The 20995-nt window shown below is 34.9% G+C and overlaps 1 protein-coding gene across 11 annotated transcripts in view; it reads left to right on the top strand.

The window, feature by feature from the left end:
- Positions 1-10404, top strand: part of BCLAF1 (BCL2 associated transcription factor 1) — a 28692-nt gene extending 18288 nt beyond the window's left edge. For 6 of the 11 annotated variants that reach the window (XM_073219647.1, XM_017681258.3, XM_073219649.1 and 3 more), the window contains exons 10-13: positions 1020-1200; positions 2217-2363; positions 7474-7686; positions 7841-10404. In XM_073219647.1, the coding sequence (XP_073075748.1) occupies positions 1020-1200; positions 2217-2363; positions 7474-7686; positions 7841-7846 (547 nt within the window). In that variant the 3' untranslated portion in view covers positions 7847-10404. Of the gene's footprint in view, positions 1-65; positions 229-1019; positions 1201-2216; positions 2364-7473; positions 7687-7840 lie in introns of those variants that run through there. The other 5 variants (XM_073219651.1, XM_017681261.3, XM_073219650.1 and 2 more) reach the window with 2 other exon arrangements.
- Positions 10405-20995: the final 10591 nt, after the last annotated feature.

The following is a 20995-nucleotide window of genomic DNA, read 5'->3' as shown; positions in this document are numbered from 1 at the left end:
GCTTTCAATTTTGACTGTGTAATCGAATGTTTAAATTTAAACAATTAAAATTATTTGTTTTACAGCAAAAATGTATTTGTCTTTTACACGGCTTATGGTGGATGAGGACAAAAACTTTGGAATAGCAAGCTAACACTGAAAAAAAAAATGACAAATTAATGTGTCCTATTATCCAGGCTACATCAGGAGGTTGGACTTCAATGCAGTGCATTTCTAGAAACAGTTTGTGTAAGAACTTTGGTTCGTTATGCTTGATTCCGCACTTTTTCAACTCATAACACCCAGAGTACAAGAATTGTAAACCTATCTAGTGGTTTAACATGGGAGAGATGGGGGGAGGAAGGACTAGTTTTCATGAAGTAGCAATGTGTCTTTCAAAGTAATGTTTCCATGGATACTGTTAGAAGTGGTAAGAGTTATCGCAGGTATGACCTTTTTGGGTGTTGCATTAGATTCATGTAAAATTGATCATCATAAAGTCAATAAGTATAAGTATCATAGATAATCGTTTTTCTTGCTATTCATTAGGTAAATGGTGGATTTTACTTGTGTTTTTTAATTTATACTTGTATTTGTAGTGTTATATGCTTTTTATTATAATGGTGTTACGACCCAAACCATACCATCTGTTCTCACCTAGGGTGTATACAAACTGCAGTCATTATGAAACTTGGCCTTAAGAACATTCTTACTTTTTCCTACTCTTCTTTTTCCTTTCCTTTAAAAAAAAAAAATGTTAAAAACACTGAAGAACTGAACCTTAATCTTCGAAGTTTCCAGACTGCTAGTTTCTAACTGGCTGGTTATAGCATGTTTTTCAGTAGTAATGTAAAACACATACTGAAGCAGAATGGAAACAGACTGTGTCAAAGTTTAACACCCACTCTATTTTAATTACGTAATACTTTTAATAGGGAATAGTTTTTTTTTAACTTGAAAAATACCCTCTTATTATAAGATTCAACAGGGCTTTTATCTTTTTAAAAATAGCACTTTTTTTTGTTTTATTTATTTTGCAGTAAACACAAAAGTAGAGAACAAGATCATTCACGATCTTCATCCTCTTCAGCATCACCTTCTTCTCCCAGTTCTCGAGAAGAAAAGGAAAGTAAGAAGGAAAGAGAAGAAGACTTTAAAACTCATCATGAACTCAAAGAATATTCAGGCTTTGCAGGAGTTAGTCGACCACGAGGAACCTTCGTAAGAAAATTATCTTTGATCATTTGGTAGAATTTTAGAGTACTGTACATAACGAAAGTAAAATAGTGTGATTTAGAAAATATCTGTTGTGAGTCATTACTCCTAGCCAGAATTAGTCTTTAAAAATGAAATGGTGTTTGGAATACCATCTTCAATAATAAATGCCATTTCAGGGAAAGGAAGGGTTGTTGGAGCTGGGACAATGCTTTCTTTGTAAACAGTAAACAAAATTTTTTTGCCTGATTTAAGAAAAATAAATGCCATTTTGAGATCTAGAAACATCTATATAAACTTAGATACTTCCTTAACTTTGTAGTCAATAACTATACATAGTACTTGAAAACCCAAGAGTCAGGGAAAGTTACTGAGATCCCTTCTGTCACTGAGTTTGGAAAGGTATCTTACAAAAATTAAAAAGAAAACTCCTATTTCCTCTCTGTATTACAGCTATTTTCATTTTTTCCTATTTTCTTCAAGACCTTGTTTTTATCTATATATCAATCATAAATCATGTAACTTTTTTATTCGACATAGCATACACATTCCCATGTTTACATTAATTTGAGTAAATTTAATGACTTCACAGTAGTACATCTTGACTGCTTGATTTCTAGATTCAGATTCCTACCTTGAGTATCAGATTGGTTATTAGTTGGGTTCATTAGCTCATTTGGGAAAGAGAAAAGCTTTGCTTATATGTTGATACGTATAGTTGAACACTAGGGATTCAAAGAATTAGACAACTCTTTTTGACTAGTGAAAGGAAAAAGAACCAACTTGATTTTTAAAAAATACTAGTTCAGGGCATGAAAGTGCAGTATTCTAATGTTTAAGTTGACTGCATTTCTTACTGTGCTCAGCTTTCTGGTATAATTTTTCACCTGTGATCCGTCCTCAGTGGCTACGAAATTGAGATTGAGGAAGGAATATGTTTTCTGTTACTGCAGTAAAATTAGAGTTTGCATGAACTAAATCTTGTGATTGCATCACTAAACCACTTTATTAATGTTAATCAGTTTCGAATTAGAGGCAGAGGAAGAGCCAGAGGAGTTTTTGCTGGGACAAATACTGGTCCAAACAACTCAAATACTACTTTTCAAAAGAGACCGAAGGAAGAGGAATGGGATCCAGAATATACCCCAAAGAGCAAGAAGTACTTCTTGGTGGGTGTTAGAAATCTGTGTTTATTTGGTTTGCATTAATTTTCAAAGCATACTGGGTGAATACATTTGAGTACAGGTATCCAGTACTATGAGAAGATTTCACTATAATGTGGGAGGTCTTTTTAAAAATTCTTATCCAGATGATTTGAGGTTTTGAAAATGTGAGTCCCTTTAGTGCTGTTTTACTTAATTTATGTCACAGGCAGATCAGGGTAAACTAAAAATGTACCTGATTTGATAGCTACATTCAAAGAAGAACATTAACATGTTTCATATCTGTCCGTGAGACAGTGACAGTTGTAGGAACTTTTAAGATTTTACCTTTCATCACAGCTCTTGCTTAAGTGAAAGACAAGGAGAATAATTCTTTCACAGTACATATAATCAGGGATCTCAAGGAAGGCTGTTAACTTTCACTGGAATAAAAGAAACATGAAACATAGAGAAGTTGATAGATATAGTAATTTGATGCACCTCAAATTCTTTTCTCTCTGAAGTAGTTTTTTAAGGGATGAAGCAAGAAAAGATGGGTCCTGAAAGATTATCTGGATAATGATAGAAATTTTCTGCAGTTTTGAATGGGGGAAAAGGATTTGTCCTTCCTTACAGACACTTGATTTCTAGATTCAGATTCCTACCTTCAGTATCAGATTGGTTATTAGTTGCATAACCAAAATTGTTGTCTGGTAACCAAAACTGTTACCAAAAACATTCATTTTTGTCATAGCTTCTCAGAAGTCATGTTTCAGGGACTAGTTCTGAAGACTTTTGAATCAAGGAGGAAAATAGTAATGAATTTGTAGAATTATGTCTTTCATTTGGCTTTTTATGAATATATTTGAATAAACCTGAATGTCCATGAAACACTCATTTAGAGGACAGAGCTATATTCTGAAGTAGATCTATATTTTTGTTTAAAGAATGGGCACTTAGTTATTAACAAAAATTAAATTTCCATTTGCCTCTTGGGTATTTTAATGGCCAGGAGTTTAAGTTTTTATAAAGTACATTATGTATAATGTTTGCTCACCATACTCTCTCCTCTGAGGAGAAGTTTTTGCTTGTTTTGAGTTGCTTGAGTTGACAATCTGGAAAGTAAAATTCATTTTGTTCAGTTATGGAAAAACTTAAAAAACTCATGTTTTTGATATGAGAATTTATGTATTAACAGACTGCTGTTTATGCTAAGTACTACGCATGGAAAGACAAATGTGATTCTAGTTCTTGGCTTGGAGACTAGTAGTGAAGAAATAAACATTTTAATACATATGGTTGGGTTATTGCAAAGGAGAGTGTGGTTGGGAGAGACTTCATAGAGGAGCTTGACTTGAGTCTTTCACCTAATAGATGGTCCGGTGAACTGCATATAGCAGGAGTGAAAACATGGTACAGAGGCTCCAGTACTCAGATGGCTAGATAGTTGGCAAATCTGTGTTTTAACCAGAGTTCAGAAGAACATGCTTGGGAAAACAAATAGATCTGATAGTGAGTGTCTGACTAAGGAGGTAGGACTGAGAAAAGTTAAAGTAACATTTATGAAACTTATACAGGGACCTTCTTGTTGGGGTGGGTAGTGAGAAGAAGGAATCTCTAAGATAAGGAATACAGGGAAAAGAAGCCGATACGAGAAGAAGATTTAAGTTCTGTTCTTGAAGTGACCAGTAAAAATTAAATGGAAATGTGTAATGGGAAGTCTGCTAATAAAGATATTACAAAGAAAAAAAAATCATTTTACACGCCACAATTTAAAGACATGATGAGTTCACTCAGTCAGAAGAGAGGAGATTAAAAGGCCAACCTTTCAAAGTTGGAGTAAAAATGCCATGTAAGTAGACCAAATGTGAAAGGTCAGAAGTTAAGAGGGTCATGAGAGGTGGACAAGTAGTTAGCAATTAATTATCTCTTTTAACATTTTAAAAATAATTTAGGCCAGACCTTCACTTTCCTATGGCATTTTCTCAGAATCTGGTATCATAGTTACTACCTTTAATTGGAATATAATTATTTTAGGTTAGCCTATAATTAGGCAGTATTTTTCACTATTCAAGAAGAGTTATTTTAAGAATTTAGCCACTTAGTACTTAGTAAGTAGCAGTAACATTTTGTATGTTGCTCTTCTGGGCTCTTTATTTCTTTATAAAACATACACAAGCATTTGTTACAGGCTGATATTCACTAGATAAAAAATTAACACTAATACATTTTTTCCTTATAAATCAATTCCCACAGTTAATTGTTTTAGTTCTTAATTAACAAGCAATTTAATTGACAACTTTGGCTTTTACATGGATGTTTAAATTTAAAAGGAATTTATCTGCATCATCTGAAGAGATACTCAACATTAGATCGCTGGAGTTGGGAATAGAAAATTGGTTGAAAATATAAACATTCCCCTAGGTTCTTCAGAATAATTGACAAGCATAAAAATTTTGTCCATATTAATTAAACAGTACTCAGTAATAACTATTGAGCATGTGTACTGTGCTATAGGCATCATTCTAAATGTTTTACATGTATTAACTTAGTTTGTGCTAAGGAAATACTTTTGAGGTAGAGCTGCCACTTACTTTTACACATGAAAAAATGTTAAGGTACAGAGATTGAGCAGCTTGACCAAAGTTGCATAGCTAGTAGAAGTGGGGTCAGGATTTGAACCCATGCATTGGGCTTCAGAGCCAGGGCTCTGAAGGCACCGTATCATTCTTCCTCCATTACTGGGTAATACTAACACTTGTTTAATTCTTTTCTGAAATATCCCATCTCAGAACTTCGATTTGTGCAAAGATACAGTAATGTTTTCAATTCTAAGTACTCTAGGAAAGGTAATAGTCTTAGAACCTAAAATTCTGTAGAGGGGTGAGTATATGAAGAGTTGGAGGAAGTGGGAAAGTACTGAAATGGGTAAGTTCTCAGTGTTGGGTTGGTATCTTCTGAGGAAGAGAAAATCCCGGGTAGAAAAGAGTTCTGTGGGGTTGGAGTTTTAATGCATACACTCTTTGATATTTGGTCATTCTGTGTAAAAGAGAAAAGAGGATTCAACAGGTCTTGATTCTGATATGGCCTCTCTTGTTAACATTTTTGGCTGTTAGATAATTATAAATATCTAACTTGTCTGGCCCTCTGTCATATGTGAAGTAATTATTAAAAAATTTTAATAAGACTGAACTCTTGGGTCTAAGAAGTTGAAGATTAAGAGCTAGTGTGGTTAGCATCAAAACGTCACTTAGGTAGCTTCCAGGATATGAAAAATAACAATCTTCTAGCTACTGTTTTCTTTGTTCAGTTTCAGGTGATTCTATATTTAAAATTAATGGCTATTTTAACTAGTGTCTAGTTTGCCATTTTCTATTTCTTCTCCAAGCCGCCTCATGTGGTAATCATTTACTGTCACCAGGATATCTAAGGGATATATATTGTGTGGGTGATGGGCATAAGTGGTAGTGGAAAGGAGGACCTCTGTGGCCTTGGACAAGTTAATCAGTTTCTCTGTGCCTCTATTTATTCTAAAGTGATATTAGTAACAGTGTTTTACATGGGCAGTTGTGAGAATCAGATGAGTGAATACATGGAAAGTGCTTAGAACAATGCCTTATCCTTACTAATAAAAACATTCTTATTATTACCATTTGGGTTCTTGCATGTTACATACTGGGCATGTTTTACAGGTCATCTTTGTTCCTTCAAGGCTATTTCCCTTTTTGAAAATGAGGATGTCGAGTCACAGTTTCTGTTTAGATGTAAACTCAAGCCTCTGACTCCAAAACCCGTTTGCTTTCTCCCACAAATCCAAGGAATATTGTGTACATGCTACAAACAAAAAAACACAAACTCCAGAGTTGGGTGTGCTGCTACCGAAAGGTAGCCTGAAGTTACATAGTTGCGTGGGCATTATTTTGAGTAGCAGACTATGTTAAAATAGTTTATTTTGGGTTTACATTTAAACTTTCTGACATACGTAATTTCATACTTGGGTAATTCATTATGGAGTCATGCACACCTCTAGTCACCTTTTAGTGGTTTAGTAAAGATAGATTTTTAGAAATTGATAAATGCTCTTTCATACAGTCTGTTAATTACATCTATGTAACAGCTTTTCAGGTCATGCAGGAGGGTGATATGTATTAATATGCACAAGGCACATTCTGTATTTTAAAAAAGGTGCTTATATCATAATACATGAGGAAAAGTTTCAATAACTTTGCAACAGTTGACCAGTATTCTGTGTTATACAACATTGTTTGCCTTATGGCCTTTCATAAAGGGTCATTTTTGCTTTATTTCTCATTTTTGTAGGTGGTAGAGTTAAAAAGTTTCAAATTTGAGATGGGCAGCAGTTAATTAAATTACAGGAAAACTTTGTTTTTTTTTTTTAAGAATCTAATACTTACCTATAAAGTCAGATACTTCCCAGTAATGCAGATTGTTTAAAAGAACAGTTTGTAATTCAGGAAACATCTGTATTTGGGTACAGTTAATGAGAAATTAAGATGGGAAATGTAATAGCTATAGTATTTTCAGGTGAAGGAGTAAGTTCTTCAGTGACCATACCATCATGATTTGGCATGTGAGATTCCCTAACCTAGAAGATCGATGTGTAACATACATTGACTTAGATTTAAGTCTCAGTAGGATTTTAAAATCTGTTATTATATTTCAGGTATAATTTGTACCAGCTATTTTATTTAGAAATGTAATAATGTAAAGACATTTCTATGACTGTTACTCTCTATGACTAAGATAATTATTTTGGGAAAAATACTAGTTGATCTCATTTACATACCATATATTAACAAGTGGACTTAGATTGAAATAATGGAAAGCAAAAAAGATAAAAATTTTGAAAATTGGCAGTAATTTAGTAGTTCAGATCTCCCAAAAACTGGGCAGCTCTCAATATTTGGGTCACTAAGCAGTAGGATGTAATTAATCGCTTTGACAATGGAATATATTTTTGTTGAAAAATTCAGCTTTGTTGGTTTTTGTTTTATAAAAGTAAGTCTCATATGGCCAGTGTTCTGAAGACTTAAACCATGACTTACGATTGGGGGAGTATAACAGTCTTCCTTTAAGAAAGACTTTTCAGTGGTGTTTGTTTTTAACCTTTCTGTAGCATGATGACAGAGATGATGGTGTGGATTATTGGGCCAAAAGAGGAAGAGGTCGTGGTACTTTTCAACGTGGCAGAGGGCGCTTTAACTTCAAAAAATCAGGTAGCAGTCCAAAATGGACTCACGACAAATACCAAGGGGACGGGATTGTTGAAGATGAAGAAGAGACCATGGAAAATAATGAAGAAAAGAAGGACAGACGCAAAGAAGAAAAGGTAAAAAGTTTCAACTTGTTACTGATTCTAACAGATTTTCTTCTGTATGGGTTTGGTTGTCCAATTAGTTATTAAATTTTTAGGAACAATAATTATTTATGGGTCATTTTTACTCTCCACATTTTTGCTAATCTTTGTTTTTTCTTTTTCTTAGGAATAGAAAATCTGAAGTGAGATTGCAGCAGAGAGCAGAACTTGCACCCACCATTTTTTTACCTGATTTTTGTTTTCAAATAAGAATGTAAGCATTTTACTTAAATTTTACTGTTTGCAAGTAGTCTAGAAATTTTGTTTTAAGTCTTCAAATATCTTGAAAAATAGTAGACTGTATGTTGAAAATTGTACTGAAATAAAGTAGAAAATTGTTACGTATCATATTTGTAACTACCAACTTTTAAAAAAATACTTTTACTGTTTTGTTACATGCATTGTAATTCTGCTTTGTCTATAAGATATGGTCAAGTACAGCTCTGTGAAAGTTCTGATTCTCTTCCCTCCCTGTTTGTTAATGTTTATTCTGAAGTAAACGTTAGCTCTACATACAAATCCCCAAAGAAGTTGTTTATAGAGACCACACTAATTATTTTAACTGTATACATCTGTTTAACATTCTCATTAATTCAAACACACTACATTGTAGGGTGACTAATTTTTGAGGTGTACCACAGAAAAAGTTGTTACTTTGGTTAAACTAAGTTTAACACTTCAGCAAATGTTCAAGAAGAAAAAAAAGCTTTGCCAATAGCTAAAAAGTACAAGCTATTAAAAGTTAGCTGAAAAGTATGAGAAATCTTTTTTTACTGAAAGCAAGCAGTGGCCTATAAAAACCATTCATAGGAAGCCTTTATTATTTGGGTACAAAATTCAGTGTTTCTATTCTTATTTGAAAATTGGAGTCATGGTCTTAGATGTCAAGTAATCTTTGAGAAAGGAAGCTGGTTGGTAACAATAAATACAAAAAACTCATTCCTACCAAATATCTTACTAAAAGAAAACAGAACAAAATTTATAGTCTTGGTGTTGGTATGGAAGAGGATTATCTTTCAGAACAACTTGATACATTAAAAAGATGTACCTGATTTCATATCTTACTTATTTGAGCTTTTGGGCAGCTGAAACATTAGTTTGTAGTTTAACCATAAGCAAAAACAGGCAACCAGAACATACTGTTCGTTAGTAGTATTTTAAGTAACTTGTTTTTCAAATGTTACCAATAAAAGTTTTGACAGGAAGTTTTGTTGTAGCATTGATGTAACTTGGCTTTTATTTTTTTGCCCTATTTCAGTTGCAGTTTGTAAAATGCCTTTTTCTTCCCAAGGGTTCTTCTATTCTTCAGGTAGATAATCTTTCAAATGTGAAATATCTTTATGTTTATGCTGATAGCTCTTCAAAGGAAAATCCAAAATAGTAAATTTCATTGTTAAGTCTGTCTGCTCTGTGAGCATATATAAAAGTAGTCAAATTTCATTTGTTAATCCAGCAACAGAATTAGTTGTATATGTTTGAATTAAAAGGAGATAATGCTTATTCTGTTAATGTAAGCTTTTAAGGATCTTAAATTGTATGGTTATTTCATTCTCACTGGATGATTTACAGTGCTTCTAGCTCCTTCATTGCAGCCCAGGGGAATTTGCTAAGAGCTATTAGAGGGAGAACAAAAAAACAAACCTCAAATAATCTGATGTTTATGGCCCTAAGATTCTTAGTGTTGCATGATTTCTCTTAATTTGTCTTTCTGAAATTGTTACAGTAAAGGAAATAACTGTCAAAGCAAGTATGTGTTAACATTAATCAGGACAGTTTTCTCCTAGTCAGAATACCACTACTACATGCTAAAAGCAACATAGATTTGATCTCCCCAACACAGGACAATTTCATGACATTTTATTTCACACAAATTTAGCTTTTAACAGTTATTACTTGGTTAGATACTGAATCTCTGTGCATTATTATAAATGTGCAGTTTTGCTATTCTACTTAAGGAATTTGCTGAGAAATTATTTAATAAGGAGTGGGAATAAAAGCTGCCTAAGTCCTATCAGCCAGTTATATTTTAAATGCAGTTCATTGCTTTAACCCAAATATATACGTGATTTGTTTACTTTTATTCTCTTAAGCATAATTGAGGAAAGAGTATCTTACCAGAACATAATTAGGAAGGGTGATAGAACTCTGCAATAGAATGCCATCGTGGATGTTCTTTTTCGGAGCCAAGTATATGAAAGGTAACCTGTGTGTTATTTTTTTAAACCACAACTTAACTCCACACTTCATGACATGTTATAAAAGCTGAATGGTTCCTCTTGGTAAGGATGTTTGTTTAAAAGTGCTAGAAAATAGTAACTCTGTGATAATTGCATTAACAAATTTCCTTTTGCCTAAAGAAGGAAAGTAAAAGTGAACCAAAGGATATTTCCAGAAAGGGTTGAAAATTGTTTAAGGCCATGACTCAGTCCTTAGGTGTGTATACCTTTCAACATCTTAGGAATTTTGATAGAAAAAGCAAAATATGTTTTCCAATTGCAGCCTACTTTAAGGAATTACTATTCCCTTTTGTCACAGTTGAAATTAAGTGTTGGGCATTAAATTACAATTTGAATAAAGATACTCCCCAATACAAATCAATGTAGACGGCTGAACGATTCTTACTCAGTGTGATGTATAATGCAACAGGGACCCTTGTAAATTGTCATGCCAATAAAATGTCATTAAGTGGTAGTAGCTGGTGTTTGTTTACCTGATTTTGAGACTATTTCTGTGTCTGTTCTATACGATTGATTTCTGTGGCTTATTTCTAGATCTAAGAATATCAACTCATCTGTTAGTAAATTACTGGTATAGTTTGGTTTTTGGGGGGTTGATAAATACTTTATAAAACTTCTCAAACTCCTGTTTACTGTTTTGTTTCCCCTGGGGAGATGGGACATTTTACTGTGGTTAATTCCAAACCATTATTAGAGAATAAGGAATTCCGATTTCTAGTCTAGCCCTCCTATGTTTATGTTAATACAGAAACTTGTAGGCCATAATGCTGTGGTGGGGAAGCAGCATTACTACTTTCTAAAAATGTAGTCAGTAACTAAAAAGCTTTTTTTAAAGTTATTCTTTGTTCATTCATTTTGAGTAGATGCGGTGTAATTCTTACATGCCCCTTACAAGTTATTTGAAATGTAAAGTGGGCTGTTCTTTCAGCTTTAAACAAAAGCATTTTCACTCAAATTTGTGTGCTAAGATAAATAAATGCATTTTGACTTAATATAAATGGCAAATTATCCTTTTAAAACTATGTTAGAGGAATAAGAACTTTTGTGTGTATGCTTAACTATGCTGGGTAATATTAGTGTTATATACCAGAGTTCTGCATAAAACTTATTTATTAGGGACATTTATTTAACTTACTTTTTTTTTTTTGTCTCTTTGGGTTTCAACTGGAATCCTTTTGGGTTATACCTTGTTTCCATATTGAACAATATTCCTTTCGCATTCAGAAAGAGAAGTACAGAGATCTGTCTCAATTTATGAAGTTGCTAAATAGTGACAGCAATTGGCGAAGTAAACTTCATTGTCATGGGATTGTATTTGACTAGACTCAGTCTAGAGTAGTAGATGTGATACATTTATTAACAAAATTTTAGTGTTTATTAACATTTAGAGTTCTCAGATGGTTGAAATCATCATTAAATGGTTTAATTTATTGAGGTAGATATTAAAAATTAAGAGTCTATTTTAGTAAAGTTTTAAATGATCAAGGCTTGTTACTTAGTATTCAATTTCTTAGAATCTAAGAATATGAAAATTAGTTGTTGTCTTTCATTATTTTATTTGAGAGCCTTAGAGATTGTATAGGTTTAGGAGCTGGATCCCTTATGTTTCAAACTTTGAGTAATGAAAGTATGCATCAGTCATGTGAATGAAGCCCAAATTGTACATTTCATTAAGGGTGCTAGTTCTTTTTACATTGTTGTTACCTTGGGATCCTTTAGCCTTTAAAAATAGATACCACTATTTAAAAAAGAGAGGCAGAATAAGCATTATTAGGAAAGCACTTCACCACTACTAGAAGAAAAACTTAATGTGTCTTAATTAAAAGTAAGAAAAATGTTTTTCCTGTGGATATTTTAGATGTCTTAATAACAGTGAATTGATATGCTGCACTCATTTAAAAATACAGAAGATAAGATTCTTGCAAGTAAACAAGGTTTGGTCATGTGTGTTTTAATGCTGTTGCTCTAAGGATGGAAATCAGTTTTCTCTTAGTAATTTCTTAGGGTTACTCAACATTCTAATTAACAGTAATGAGCCCTTTATGTAATAAAAGTAGATGATAGTACACTGTATAATTAGGTGACTTGGAAGGATTCACATTCACAGTATCTACTGTGTATTTGGCAATGAAATGATAACTTCTGTTACTGTGATAGTAATTGCAAATTTCATCAAGTGTAAAGAACTACAAAAAAAAGACCCCTCTCACCTTTGAAGAATAATTGTTTACTTTATGGACGGTCATAATTTTTATTTTACTTTCTGGCAAGGGAAAACTGTAAACTTTTTATTAAGCTTCCAGGGTACTTTAAGGCTTCTCTATAAGGGGAATGTTAAATACAGTATCTTTGAATTGTTTTGAAAGTAAGTGAATCATCACCAAATGTACGCATGAAAAGATAGGTATAAAATAGAGACTTTAACTGGTTAATGTCAATATACAATTATCTTTGAAACATTTTCTGATTATATTCAACTTTCAGAGGCAAAGTGGCTTTGCTTCTATGATACTGTGGTAAAGAGGCCTCAGCTACTGCAGCAGTCTTGTAACTTGGATTCTGTGACCCCTAAGTTTCATTCTTCAATTGTCATCTATGGAAAGTTTTTCATTTGTAAAATTAATGTCATTTTTCAGCTAAAAACCCTTTAATGTCTTCCTAAACCTTAAGATGAATTATAGGAATTCCCTGTGAGCTGCTTTTGCCTTAATGGCATATCCTATTCCTTGTTCACTAGCCTATCTTAAAATCTTTCACACTTGCAAAAAATTACAAATTGCTCTTGTCCTCAGTGAATGCAGCACATTGTTCAAGCTAGCAACTCATTCTACCTGTGTGTCTTCCTTTGCCAGAATAAATGTTTAGCATTGTGCATTGTGTCCACATATACGTAAGTGTGTAATAAATTCCCCTTGAGTATATAAATGGATAGCATGATAACTGCATATGTATAAGAAGTTTGATTAGTATAAGACAATTTATTTGATGGCCACTGCTAAAGCAGTTTAAGGTGATTTAAAAATATTCTGAATCAGAGAGGGTTCAGATTGCAGTGAACAGCAGAGTTATGTCATTCATCTTTTTTACACGTGGCTCAAGTTACCTCTTAGTGTTGTTTTGGAGTACCGTGTTTTTAAGAAAACATTTAATCATATATTTAAAGGAAGAGGAACCAGGAGCTTGAAGTCTTAAATAGTTTCCTGTGAAAAGGTTTGTTTATTATAGGAAACTGATGACTGAGCTGGGTCCTTGATAGCAGTCATCAAAGTACTTAAAGGGCCTTCCCTTTGAAAGGAAATAGTTAAACTAATCATGTAGGAACCGGAAGGGCATTTGATGTCACTTTGCCTAGCATCAGCATTTTTTTTTTCTGAATATTCCTTTAATTTAGCTCAAGTTTCAAGGACAGGAAGCAAATAAAAATATTTAGTCAAAAAATAAAAGTGCAAAGCAAAGACAACTAGTTTGAATGCAGCCGTGATAACAGTTCTGGATTTGAACTAAAAGTACAAATATGTGGGAGGCCACAGAGGCTAGTCAGCTGCTCAGGTATTCTTTAGAAATACTGTACTGCAGTATCTGAGTTCACAGTATAGGAATATGTAGCAGGTACTAAGATGCTAGAGCAAATGTTGGTGTCAAGGATTTGATCATATAAGAGCATATTCAAACTATCAGCAGTTATAAAATTACCAAAATCCATATTAAGACAGTCCTTTACCTGTGCCTTGCTTTTTTTTTGGGGGGGGAGGGCATCTCATATTTATTGATCAAATGGTTGTTAACAATAATAAAATTCTGTATGGGGGGGGTCAATGCTCAATGCACAATCATTAATCCATCTCAAGCCTAATTCTCGTCAGTCTCCAATCTTCTGACGCATAACGAACAAGTTCAAGTTCTTACATGGTGAACGAATTCTTACATAGTAAGTTCTTACATGGTGAACAGTACAAGGGCATTCATCACAGAAACTTTCGGTTTTGATCACGCATTATGAATTATAAACAATCAGGTCAGATATGAATATTCGTTTGATTTTTATGTGGATCCCACATTTCTCCCTTTATTATTATTATTATTTTTATTTTTTAATAAAACGCTGAAGTGGTAGGTAGATGCAAGATAAAGGTAGAAAACATAGTGTTGTAAGAGAGCAATTGTAGATGATCAGGTGTGTGCCTGTAGACTATGTTAATCCAAGCTAGACAAGGGCCTTAAAACATCCACGGATGCAGATTTCTCTCAAAACGGGGGGCTGAGGTTCTAAGCCTCACCACTGTTGATCCCCAATTTCTCACCTGATGGCCCCCCTGCGACTGTGCCTGTCTTAGGTTGTTCCTCCCTTGAGGAATCTTACCCGTCTCTGGCTAACCAGTCATTTTCTGGGGCCATACAGGGAGATGTAAAGTTGGTAAGTGAGAGAGAAGCCATATTGTTTGAGAAGGTTAGCTTTTTACCTCTTTGCAGATTTATGCCCTGTGGCTTCTATGCCCAGCACTTGTCTTGAGGTATCTTTACCGCCTGGAGGAATTATGATGCTCGGTAAATTCGATATGAGGCATGAATTCTATTTAAGGGTTGTAATTAGGAAGGAAGAAGAAAAGCTATAGAGGTAGAATATGGAAGAAAACATGGGAGGATTGATTATTTCTTTGACATACCTTCTTGTAGAGTACCTTAAGCATGAATAGGTTTTAAACTACTAACTACCTTTCGCACACATATTAACATAATAGGAATATGGTGACATAAACTAAGCAAATCTATAATTACCAGCCATCTCCAGTGAAGCCAAGAAAACCAGTTAGGCACCCTAGGCATTTGTGAGAATTTGTCTATGATATGATGGATATTGTCCAACTGTACTTGAACAGTCTGAGAGAAATCAGACAAATTAACCCATTTCTGGGATCTGTTCACATCCCATATGTTCTTTTAACTGTAGATAGTCTATAGTCGTAAGATTTTGGAGCGCTACAACTTGCACCCCTCCCAACTCCTGGTTGAGTTCTAGCAGTACAGATCCACTCGAATTCATTGTCTCACTGTATGCACAGGCCAGGCTAGACATCTCCTTCCTCATTCCAGTGGCAAGTCCAGTAAACGGTGGGATGGACGCAGCCACAACCGCAGCATCGCTCGGATCCCTGTGGAGGCTTTTTGATGATCATCCCCTGGCACGAGTCCTCCAGAGAGTGCTGATGCCGGAAGCTTCTCCTCATATCGTATCTTAGTTCATTTTCTGGGTAGCCAAGCTAGGCCTTGATCTTCTGCATAAAAACAAACAGACCCTTTGCCCACACTTCGACATGCCCTCTATACCACTGTGTAGAACTCATTGGAGGTCAGCACACAGGAACTGCTCTTTTTTTTTTTATTTAATTTTTAATTTTTTTTATTTTTATTAAGAGAAAGGAATATTATCAGAAAAGAGTACCTCCATAGCCGATCATCTGACACCCTTTAAGTGATCAAAATTAAGGATATTTAAAGCATGTGTTAATCTTTGATTTACCAACAGTTTTATCCTATCAAGGAGTAATCCCCCCCTTTTTTTTTAAATCTTTAATCTACACTTACATGAAGAATACTGTTTACTGTGCTCTCCCCTATACCAAGTTCCTCCTAAAAACCACATTACAGTCACTGTCTATCAGCATAGCAAAATGTTGTAGAATCACTACTTGTCCTCTCTGTGTTGTACAGCCCTCCCTCCCCTTTCTCCATCCTCGTCCATGCATGCTAATCTTAATACCCCCTTTCTTCTCCCCCCACCTTATCCATCCCTGCCCACTCATCCTCCCCAGTTCCTTTCCCTTTGGTACCTGTTAGTCCATTTTTGGATTCTGTAATTCCGCTGCTGTTTTGTTCCTTCAGTTTTTGCTTTGTTCTTATACTCCACAGATGAGTGAAATCATTTGGTATTTCTCTTTCTCCACTTGGCTTATTTCACTGAGCATAATACTCTCCAGCTCCATCCATGTTGCTGCAAATGGTGGGATTTTCCCTCTTCTTATGGCTGAGTAGTATTCCATTGTGTATATGTACCACATCTTCTTTATCCATTCATCTACCGATGGACATTTAGGTTGCTTCCAATTTTTGGCTATTGTAAATAGTGCTGCGATAAACATAGGGGTGCATCTGTCTTTCTCAAACTTGATTGATGCATTCTTAGGGTAAACTCCTAGGAGTGGAATTCCTGGGTCAAATGGTAGGTCTGTTTTGAGCATTTTGATGAACCTCCATACTCTAGCATCAGCATTTTAACATGTTCCATATTTAGAGGACAGAACAGGAGCCAGTAGATAAAAAATCGTAGGTTATGTAGATGACTGAGAGTGAGCTGGTATTTGACAGCTAGGTGTTTAAAGAGTAGAAAAGGCACCCTGTAAATAGCAAGTTTTCCTTAAAGAACTAGAGAGAATCTGGTTATCTCCCTGTGAGGAACGCTTTGCTACTTGAAGTTGAACTTGTTCTACTTCTCTGGATTACTTGTTCAAGATTGAGAGATACGTTTTACTCTCAGGTGCTTGCTTTATTAAACTGTATATTAGCAACTGAAATTACCAGTGATAATTAAAAAGAAACACCACATTATTGCTGCACTTCTTCCAACATTGAGATACGAATGAACTTAGACTTTTTTTAAGGCTTATGCCATATGCCAAATCTTTGGATGACAAATAATTTGCTATTAGCTGTAAGATAATCAAAATCAGTTATTTAGAAGTTTTATAATTCTTTTACTACTGATACTTGCACCATGACAATATTGAAAATTGTAAGGTGATTATTGCTAAAAAATTAAATGGGAACATGCATACTGATGTGTAGCTGGACTATCTGGATGGCAGAAGAAGAATAAGACTGAAAGGTCATCCTTTATTCCGTTCTAGATTAAAAAAATTTTTTTTTAAATTTTGGTAGTATTAATTTACAATTACATGAGGAACATAATGTTAACGACTCCCCCCATCACCAAGTGCCCCCCACATACTCCATTACAGTCTGTGTCCATCAGTGTAGTAAGATGCTATAGAGTCACAACTTGTCTTCTCTGTGTTGTACAGCCCTCCCTGTGCCCCCCATTATACATGCTAATCATAATGCCCTCTTTCTTTTTCCCTCCCTTCCCACCCATCCTCCCCAGTCCTTTTCTCTTTGGTAACTGTTAGTCCATTCTTGGGTTCTGTGAGTCTGCTGCTGTTTTGCTCCATCAGTTTTTCTCCTTTGTTCTTATACTCCACAGAAGAGTGAAATCATCTGATACTTGTCTTTCTCCACCTGGCTTATTTCACTGAGCATCTTCCCCAGTCCCACCCATCCTCCCCAGTCCTTTTCTCTTTGGTAACTGTTAGTCCATTCTTGGGTTCTGTGAGTCTGCTGCTGTTTTGCTCCATCAGTTTTTCTCCTTTGTTCTTATACTCCACAGATGAGTGAAATCATCTGATACTTGTCTTTCTCCACCTGGCTTATTTCACTGAGCATAATATCCTCTAGCTCCATCCATGTTGTTGCAAATGGTAGGATTTGTTTTCTTATGGCTGAATAATACTCCATTGTGTATATGTACCACGTCTTTATCCATTCATCTACTGATGGACACTTAGGTTGCTTCCAGTTCTTGGCTATTCTAAATAGTGCTGCAATAAACGTAGGTGTGGCATATGTCTTTTTCAAAACTGGGCTGCTGCATTCTTAGGGTAAATTCCTAGGAGTGGAATTCCTGGGTAAAATGGTATTCCTATTTTGAGCTTTTTGAGGAACCTCCATACTGCTTTCCACAATGGTTGAACTAATTTACATTCCCACCAGCAGTGTAGGAGGGTTCCTCTTTCTCCACATCCTCGCCAACTGTTCATGTTGTTTGTCTTTTGGATGGTGGTGATCCTTACTGGTGTGAGGTGATATCTCATTATGGTTTTAATTTGCATTTCTCTGATGACTAGCGATGTGGAGCATCTTTTCATGTGTCTATTGGTCATCTGAATTTCTTCTTTGGAGAACTGTCTGTTTACCTCCTCTGCCCATTTTTTAATTGGATTATTTGCTTTTTGTTGAGGTGTGTGAGCTCTTTATATATTTTGGATGTCAATCCTTTATCGGATATGTCACTTATGAATATATTATCCCATACTGTAGGATGCCTTTTTGTTTTATTGGTGATGTCCTTTGCTGTACAGAAGTTTTCAGCTTTATATAGTCCCACTTGTTCATTTTTGCTTTTGTTTCCCTTGCCCGGGGAGATATGTTCATGAAGAAGTTGTTCATGTTTATGTCCAAGAGATTTTTGCCTATGTTTTTTCCTTAGAGTTTTATGGTTTCATGACTTACGTTCAGGTCTTTGATCCATTTCGAATTTACTTTTGTATATGGGGTTAGACAATGATCCAGTTTCATTCTCTTACATGTAGCTGTCCAGTTTTGTGAACACTAGTTGTTGAAGAGGCTGTCATTTCCCATTGTATGTCCATAGCTCTTTTATCATATATTAATTGACTGTATGTGTTTGGGATAATATCGGGACTCTCTAGCCTGTTGCACTGGGCTGTGGGTCTGTTCTTGTGCCAGTACCAAATTGTCTTGACTACTGTGGCTTTGTAGTAGAGTTTGAGGTTGGGAAGCAAGATCCCCCCTGCTTAATTCTTCCTTCTCAGGATTGCTTTGGCTATTCGGGGTCTTTGGTGGTTCCATATGAATTTTAAAATTATTTGTTCCAGTTTGCTGAAAAATGCTGTTGCTATTTTGATAGGGATTGCAATGAATCTGTAGATTGCTTTAGGCAGGATGGCCATTTTGATGATATTAATTCTTCCTAGCCAAGAGCATGGGATGAGTTTCCATTTGTTAGTGTCCTCTTTAATTTCTCTTAAGAGTGTCTTGTAGTTCTCAGGGTATAGGTCTTTCACTTCCTTGGTTAGGTTTATTCCTAGGTATTTTATTCTTTAATGTAATTGTAAATGAAATTTTTTTCCTGATTTCTCTTTCTGCTAGTTCATCATTAGTGTATAGGAAAGCAACAGATTTCTGTGTATTAATTTTGTATCCTGCAATTTTGCTGGATTCAGATATTAGTTCTAGTAGTTTTGGAGTGGAGTCTTTAGGGTTGTTATGTACAATATCATGTCATCTGCAAATAGTGACAGTTTAACTTCTTATTTACCAATCTGGATTCCTTGTATTTCTTTGTTTTGTCTGATTGCCGTGGCTAGGACCTCCAGTACTATGTTAAATAACAGTGGGGAGAGTGGGCATCCTTGTCCTGTTCCCGATATTAGAGGAAAGGCTTTCAGCTTCTCACTGTTAAGTATGATGTTGGCTGTGGGTTTATCATATATGGCCTTTATTATGTTGAGGTACTTGCTCTCTATACCCATTTTGTTGAGAGTTTTTATCATGAATGGATGTTGAGTTTTGTCCAATGCTTTTTTTCAGTGTCTATGGAAATGATCATGTGGTTTCTGTCCTTTTTGTTGATGTGGTGGGTGATGTTGATGAATTTTCGAATGTTGAACCATCCTTGCATCTCTGAGATGAATCCCACTTGATCATGGTGTATGATATTGATGTATTTTTTATTTCAATTTGCTAGTATTTTGTTGAGTATTTTTGCATCTATGTTCATCAGGGATATTGGTCTGTAATTTTCTTTTTTAGTGGGGTCTTTGCCTGGTTTTGGTATTATAGTGATGCTGGCTTCATGCAATGAGTTTGAAAGTATTCCTTCCTCTTCTTTTTTTGGAAAACTTAAAGGAGAATGGGTATTATGTCTTCTCTATATATCTGATAAAATTCAGCAGTAAACCCATCTGGCCTGGGACTGTTATTCTGGGGTAGTTTTTTGATTACTGATTGAATTTTGTTGCTCGTAATTGGTATGTTTAGATTTTCTGTTTCTTCCTTGGTCAGTCTTGAAAGGTTGTATTTTTCTAGGAAGTTGTCCATTTCTTCTAGGTTTTCCAGTTTGTTAGCATGTAGATTCTCATAGTATTCTCTAATAATTCTTTGTATTTTTGTGGGGTCCGTCATGACTTTTCCGTTCTCATTTCTGATTCTGTGTATGTGTGTAGATTCTCTTAATCTCTTAATAAGTCTTGTTAGGGGCTTATCTGTTTTGTTTAGTTTCTCAAAAAACCAGCTCTTGGTTTCATTGATTTTTTTCTGTTGTTTTATTCTTCTCAATTATATTTATTTCTTCTCTGATCTTTATTATGTCCCTCTGTCTGCTGACTTTAGGCCTCATTTGTTCTTATTTTTCCAGTTTCGATACTTGTGATGTTAGACTATTCATTTGGGTTTGTTCTTCCTTCTTTAAATAGGCCTGAATTGCTATATACTTTCTTCTTAGTACTGCCTCCGCTGCATCCCACAGAAGTTGTGGCTTAGTGTTGTTATTTGTCTCCATATATTGCTTGATCTCTTTTAATTTGGTCATTGATCCTTTGATTATTTGGGAGCATGTTGTTAAGCCTCCATGTCCTTGTGAGCCTTTTTTGTTTTTTTGTACAATTTATTTCTTGTTTTATACCTTTGTGGTCTGAGAAGTTGGTTGGTGGAATTTCAATCTTTTTGAATTTACTGAGGCTCTTTTTGTGGCCTAGTATGTGGTCTATCCTGGTAAATGTTCCATGTGCACTTAAGAATAATGTGTATCCTGCTGCTTTTGGGTGTACAGTTCTGTAGATGTCTTTTAGGTCCATCTGTTCTAGTGTGTTGTTCAGTGCCTCCGTGTCCTTATTTTCTGTCTTGTGGATCTGTCCTTTGAAGTGAGTGGTGTGTTCAGGTCTCCTAGAACTAATGCATTGCATTCTGTTTTCTCCTTTAGTTTTGTTAGTATTTGTTTCACATATGTTGGTGCTCCTGTATTGGGTGTATATGTATTTATAATGGTTATATCCTCTTGTTGGACTAAGCCCTTTATCATTATGTAATGTCCTTCTTTATCTCTTGTTACTTTCTTTGTTTTGAAGTCTATTTTGTCTGATACAAGTAGTGCAACACCTGCTTTTTTCTCTGTATTGTTTGCATGAAATATCTTT

This window comes from Manis javanica, chromosome 13, assembly GCF_040802235.1.
Source record: "Manis javanica isolate MJ-LG chromosome 13, MJ_LKY, whole genome shotgun sequence".
In the NCBI taxonomy this organism is placed as follows: Eukaryota; Metazoa; Chordata; class Mammalia; order Pholidota; family Manidae; genus Manis; species Manis javanica.
The sequence above is the reverse complement of the archived record's forward strand: the minus strand, read 5'-3'. Positions and strand labels throughout refer to the sequence as shown.